Here is a 6,598-nt window from a genome sequence, read left to right on the forward strand (position 1 = left end):
TCTAGCTTTCACATGCATATGAGGTTATTGAAAATACCATGGCTTAGGTCAGGCACACCTTAGTCCTCAAGCTGACATCTTTGCTCTTCAACACCTTAAAGAGGTCTTGTACAGCAGATTTGCCTAATGCAATACATTGTTTGATTTCTTGAAAGCCTAGGAAACCCTATGGAGCAATTCTACTCTATCACATTGGGTGATTATGAGTCAGAATTGACTTGACAGCACTTAACAACAGCAATAAGTAGCAAAATAAAAAGACATGTTTTAGGCTATGGTTTCAACATCCCTTCTAAACAAACCCTTTGTTAGAATTGTTTAACAAAGATTCCACAAAGGCTCTTTGGATACCCCCCACTTCAACTTCCCTTATCTACACATCAAGAGCAACAGACGACGGAACAGAAGTGGCAAAGCATGAAAAAGAAACAAGAGACCTGAATAAACTGTGCATCACCCAGTGGTGTGCCCAGTCACCAGTGGTCACTCCTCAGTGTGAAGCAGATGAGACCTGGGGAGCCCCAGGAGAGGCAGTAACCTGCCTGACATACAGCAAGCCAGGAAGAAGAGGAGGAAAGGCCAGATAAAGGTAGCATTGTCTCTGCCTGGCTCCCAACTTCCAGACTGCACGTTTGACAGAGAGACATCCCTGGTCTTTGTTGTTGGCTAGCAGGAGTTTTGCACCTTTCTCAAGTGCCAGGCAAATGCCAGTTGGAATTATCACACTTCCCAGGGAGTGCCAACTAGATTCAATTAGGGCTCTGGCAGGGACATCCCACCCTGCAGGTGCTGCTCTGTTCACCTACAACAAAGGCTTCATTTTTCAGCAGGAGACCAGGACCAGGCAGCTAATAGGGCTGCTTCAAAGCTCAGGACCAGACTTCTTCTTTTTTTTTTTTTTTTTTACTTTTTATTGTGAATTGGGTGAGCTTATAGAGTAAATCATCAGCTTTTACATTCAACAATTCATACAAATTTTGTTTCATCTCATTCACTGCAGTGTCCTCAGTGCAACAGCACTTATTTCAAGCATGTCCTTCCCTGTGGCCTCAAAGCACTTGGAAGATATGTGCTCCCTGCAAAGCTTACAGCTGGCCTAGGCTCAGAGAATGGTACCCTGGAGTGTAGATAAAGAGACACATCTTATCTTGATCCCCTGACCCACATTCAATAAATATTTGTTAAGTGGTCGCATGAACTTAGGCATTCTTCTAACAATAGTGTGTTTGACGTTATATCAAGAGTTACAACACACACAGAATTAAGGACTCATTCACACTCAGACTTGAAGGAGGCTATCTGGTCCACCTTCTTCATATTTACTGGGTAGCTAGCTATCTTGCACCCTACACTGTACATTGCACAAGCCTGGCACATAATGTTGTTGTTAGGTGCCATCGAATTGGTACCGACTCATAGTGACCTTATGTACAGCAGAACGAAATACTGCCAAATCCTGGGCCAACCTCACTATCGTTGCCACGCTTGAATCCGATGACTCAGCTGTGGGTGTAACAAAGAGGAGCAGACCTTGCCTTCAGGAGATCATAAAGTATGTCAGGTGTGAAGATGGAAAACCTTTAAGTTCTCAAGGTCTTAATTTCCTCATCTGTAAAATGGGAATCTGATGTGAGAATTAGCTGAAAGAATGCATGTAAACCTCTTAATAATTCCAGGCATATATGAAACACTTAATACTTGAAAGCAATCAAGAGTTTATCAGGATGAACAGGATATTGATCACAAAGCTATAAATCAGTTCTGGTAATACTAGACTCCTCTCTTCTTTATTGATTCCAGCTTTCCTTTCTGAACATGTTCTACCCCTCTCAGCTCTACCTCCAAACAAAGGGGAGCTTTGTGGTAGAGCCACTGTTTCACAACTGCTGCTTCAGAACCACAATGACTCCCTCTTATATAGGGGATCCAAGCAAACTCCTAACTCTGATCAGCAAAGCCTTCCCTCAACTGTATTGCTCCCATAACTTTCCTGGCTACATTCTCTGCAGCACAATCATTTGGTCAAAGAGTTGATAATTCACAAAATAAAAAGACACTTACTTTGACCTGACATTTGCTTGCTATGTGACCTTGGGTCTCAGTTAGCTCCACTGTGCACTGAGGCAATTGTACCAGGTCATCTCTGAGCTCTTTCCAGCATCAATAGCTACGGTCCTTCAGTTTGACTCCAAACCTAATGCAACCCTTGTGCCCCACATGGAAAAAAGGCAGCAGCAATCTGTATATTTGTGATGTCTAAGAAAAGTGAGGAGGGAGAGGAAATATACATCTCACCAGAAGAAAGTCCCAGACCTGAAGCTCCCTGATAGTACCTGATTCTATGGGAGTTTGTTCAATAGGTCTGGTCTGCTTCTGAGAACCACAGCAACCCCAGTAGAGGTCAGAATGGAAGAACTTTTAATTCTGCCAGGAGTGACTGGGAGACTTCGGAACAATTCAATTCTGGATCACCCCAAACTCTGCACAAGAGGGAGCCATTGTCTCTGTGTGAACTGAGTTCCAGGGTCATGGAAGAACTGTGGAACTGTGTGTCACTCCTATTTCACTTGCTCACTTTCAGCAATTTCAGCAACTGTGCTGCTGCCTTAGTTTCAAATGTTTGAAAATGCACATAGTTGTTGGTTCTTTATGTGTTGGGACCCTCCCACTGTTAAGCCTCTTCAGTATCCCTTTCATAAACACAGAAAGCCTTCTCCAACAACTCAGTTGTACACGCACACCCCAGGGAGGGTGACCTCTGTGCCAAGAAGGCAAAGGCAGGGACATAACTGGATAACAAAACTGCAGGGGCTCTCGGGTGGCGCTTACCCACGCTCCCCTCCGGCCCTTGACATCTCCTGGCTTTGTCAGCTTTCAAAATGGCTGCCAAAGAGGAGAGATTAAGAAACCCGTCAGAGGCACTTGCTTCTTATTTCAGATCTTGCTTTACAAACCCCTGCAATCAGTGAGCAGCACCACCCCCTCCCCGCCCTGGCTGTACAGAAGCTGGCTGGAGCAAAGGAGTGTGGGCTTGAAGGAAGGGTTGGGAAGGGGAGAGAAAGAGACTTGCAGCCTCTTGACAGCTGACAAGAAACTTAACACCAGCCCAGCTGGTGCGGGGAGGGGGTAGGAATGGGTCACACAGACAGAGGGACAGAACCAGAGGGTGGCAGGTTAAAGGAGGAGGTTCTGTAGGAAATGAGATGGCTAAGAGAAAAATGCAAAGACAGAATGGATATTTGGTGAGGAAAGGAATGGAATTGGGGAGAAAAGGCTGTTAGTAATATATTTGTGGGATTATTGGAGGAATAATACCAGGGCCTCAGGCCCCCCTGGGCTCCCTGGCAGCTGTGAACCAAGGAGGGAACAGTGTCAGACACCCAGAGATGGATTACTCAGTAAGTATAGGCTTACTTGTGCTTCCTTACTAATCTGTAGTGGACAATTTCACATGAGTTTCACATCTCCGTTGTGGTGGAAACATGTGAAACTGTTCACTACAGATTAGTAAGGAAGCACAAGTGAGCCTGTGCTTATCTTGCTTAAAAGCTACTGTCCCTATCAGGAATTGTAAATTTGAAAAGTCTTTGATTCTATAGAAGGTGGTGTGGGGTTGGGAGAGAGACAGATGCCAGGCACAACTAGAAGCAGAATTTGTGATGTGGTGAAAAAATGTGTAATTGTTCACTGCAGATTAGTAAGTAAGCACAAGTAAGCCTGTGTTTACCTTGCTTCTTAGATAAATCAACATTACAGACACCTGATGACCAAAAGCAGCTTCTCCTAGATTTCTAGAGAAGGAATGGTCCCCTGACTCCTGGGGAGGACCTAGGGTTGGTTCTGTAGCGCAAGTGTCAGCTAGAGCCAAGTGATACCCTGCCTGAGGCACCTTACCTGGGGATCCCACAGCCGCGTGACGTTTGGGTACAGGTAAAACTGAATTCCTTGGGCTGCCCCTGGCAGAGTCACCCCTCGAATTAACAGCACGACCAGCATGAGGTAAGGGAAAGTGGCTGTGAAATACACCACCTGACCAAGGGACAGAGGAGAGACAAGGAACTTGTGAGTTAGGAAGGAGAGGCTGGGATCTAAGGGAGAGAGAAGGCAGGAGCTCCTACAGGGTTTCCGAGGCTATAAATCTTTATGGGAACAGGAAAAGCCAAGGGTGAGCTTTCCATCTCTTCCCCAGATGCTCCAGTTACTCCTGTGCCATTCAGCCACAGTCTGCCCTCTCCCTCCACCCCTCCATTGCTGCTCTAGACCCTGACCCATATTCAGTAAATATTTGTGGAGTGACCAAACAAATTTAGGCAATTCTTCCAACAAGTGTGCTTGGAGTTTTGGAAACATGATCCCTGGCGTTTATGAGTTTAGCATAATCAGGCAGTCAGATTAGGAAGGAAGCCTTGTTAGAGACCCCCAGGACAAGAGTCCAGAAGAACACCTCATGCACCCTAGAGCACAGAGCCTTCCCAAACCCTCCAGTCAGTTCAGAATCATTTTGAGATTAACAGCCTTCAAATTTTTCTTTCTCAGTTGTATGAAATGGGAAGCTGTGGACTATGTTCCGCTTGCAATGTGCTCATACATGTGACAAATTCCAAAATTAAATTCCTCTAGAAGTGTCCTTCCTGCCTTTCTTTTTTTCTTTCATTTCAGTTACCCGAATAACAGAACTATGTTGATTGAATCCAGGAGACACATGGAATCAAGGAAGGGAGCATGCCTTCTCAGCTGGGTCATCCCCTCCCACTCTGACTAGGTCACAACTTGAGTCCTCAGTGAGGGCAGGGAGACCTGGCATGGGAGGTAGCAAGCACTCTCCAACACAGACCTTGCCTGTGGACTTGACCCCCTTCCAGATGCAGAAGTAGCAGATGATCCAGGCAAGCAAGAGGCACAGGGCCAGCTCCCAGCGCAGGGCCCCCAGGTTGTGGATGCCATCAGAGATCTTCAGGACCCGCCTCCTGGAGACAGAAGGGTTGAGCCTGGCTCACTTTTGCTGCCAGACTCAACTTTGCAGCCCTCATGTCCCAGGGCATGGAGTCATGTCTCCAGCAGAGGCTCTTGTCCAAAAGTTTGTCAGCTCTTTTCACCAGGATCCATGAGATTCTCCTTTGCCCAAATATGGGGGCAGATAACAAGAGCAACAAATATAAACTTCTCCCAAGTAAATTTGCTCTGGGAGATTGGGTACTAATTTTAACCTGGAGAAGAAGGTACAAAAACATGTTCTCAACCACAGTGTTGAATGTTTTGATATCAGGAAATCCTGCCCTGGGTATTAATACTTCTGGAGTAAGTGGCAATGCATATGCAGCTGAAGAGAAGAGAGATGTTGGGAGTGTGAATCCACATGCTTGTGGCTGGGAAAGGGCAGGTACATCCTGAAGCAAGAAGCAAAATTCTCACTCTGAAATCAGTCCTTCATTAACCACAAATACAAGCACACCAGAAAGGAAGCCACAGATGGGGCCTCTAAAGAAGGAAATGAAAAGTCTCTCCTTGCTGTCCACTGAGAGTCACTGCAGTATGAACCCATTCCTGTGCCCTTTTTTCAACACACACCCACATTGGGATAGGAAAAGGATCTCACTTACTCCCAGAACTCGATGACAGGGGAGGTGGCATTCTCCAAGGTCACATTCAGGGAGCCATTGGTCCTCTGGAACTCTACACAGTTTTCTATTCATGGGTCCCAGGAAAGGAAGAAAAAGAAAGATCATTAGGCAACATGTGACATAGCTAGAGAGTGGGTTGACCATTAAGAAGAATGGGAAGTAAGATATCTGGAATTAACTGAGTTGAAGTTGTTTATACAAAACACCCTCACCTACATATGACCTTAACAATCACACCTCACCCTCTCCCACACACTTTTCTTTTTTTTAAGTTTTTATTGTGACTTGAGTGATAGTTGACATGGGAGAACATCAGTTTTACACACATTGTTTCATTGCAATGATTACAACCTCCTCCATGCATCACCATTCAACAATATTTGCTTCTATTCCCTCTGTTTTGTTTTGGGATGTACACATAAAACTCAGGAATATATAACCATTTAAACAACCAAACGGCACATTCTGCAAGCCTGCCTCCTGGCTGCTAACACACAGCCTTTCACTTTGCATGAGTCCAGAGTCCTCAGCTGCTCTGTCTCTCCGTGTCCTCATCTCTGCCTCAATCTGTGGTATCGCTGCTTCTCTGGACAGGATCCCACATTCTGCTCATGCTCTTCTCCCTTGATGGTCCTAGTGTTCTCTGTTCCTGAAATGTATGATTAACTACTCCCCCTTTTTGTTGTAAAGCTTGTACCTTTACAGTTGTGACAGTCTCAATTAGCCATGATAACAACTACTCATTACTGAATCATGAGAATCTTATCCCCATCTCCTTTCACCAGACCCATCTAGACAAGATGAAAACTATTAAGTGGGGATTCTGCCTTCCCCTGCACACTCTTAAGCTAAACTCCCTTGAAAACTTGTAAGCCAGTCACTTTGTGCCTTTATCACCCACTCATTTTAGGCAGCCAATGTCTAAGTTGCCTGTCCCTATCTAACCTGTATACAGAGGGGATAGGATTGATACTTGA

General features: G+C 45.3%; 1 protein-coding gene across 2 annotated transcripts in view; it reads right to left on the reverse strand.

The window, feature by feature from the left end:
- Positions 1-6,598, reverse strand: part of SLC6A13 (solute carrier family 6 (neurotransmitter transporter), member 13) — a 68,861-nt gene that overhangs the window by 14,613 nt on the left and 47,650 nt on the right. For both annotated transcript variants that reach the window (XM_006862702.1, XM_006862703.1), the window contains exons 5-7: positions 5,601-5,685; positions 4,835-4,967; positions 3,895-4,029 (exon numbers count right to left, since the gene is read on the reverse strand). In XM_006862702.1, coding sequence (XP_006862764.1) covers positions 3,895-4,029; positions 4,835-4,967; positions 5,601-5,685 — 353 coding nt within the window. The remainder of the gene's footprint in view (positions 1-3,894; positions 4,030-4,834; positions 4,968-5,600; positions 5,686-6,598) is intronic.

Source organism: Chrysochloris asiatica, unplaced genomic scaffold, assembly GCF_000296735.1.
Source record: "Chrysochloris asiatica unplaced genomic scaffold, ChrAsi1.0 scaffold00050, whole genome shotgun sequence".
In the NCBI taxonomy this organism is placed as follows: Eukaryota; Metazoa; Chordata; class Mammalia; order Afrosoricida; family Chrysochloridae; genus Chrysochloris; species Chrysochloris asiatica.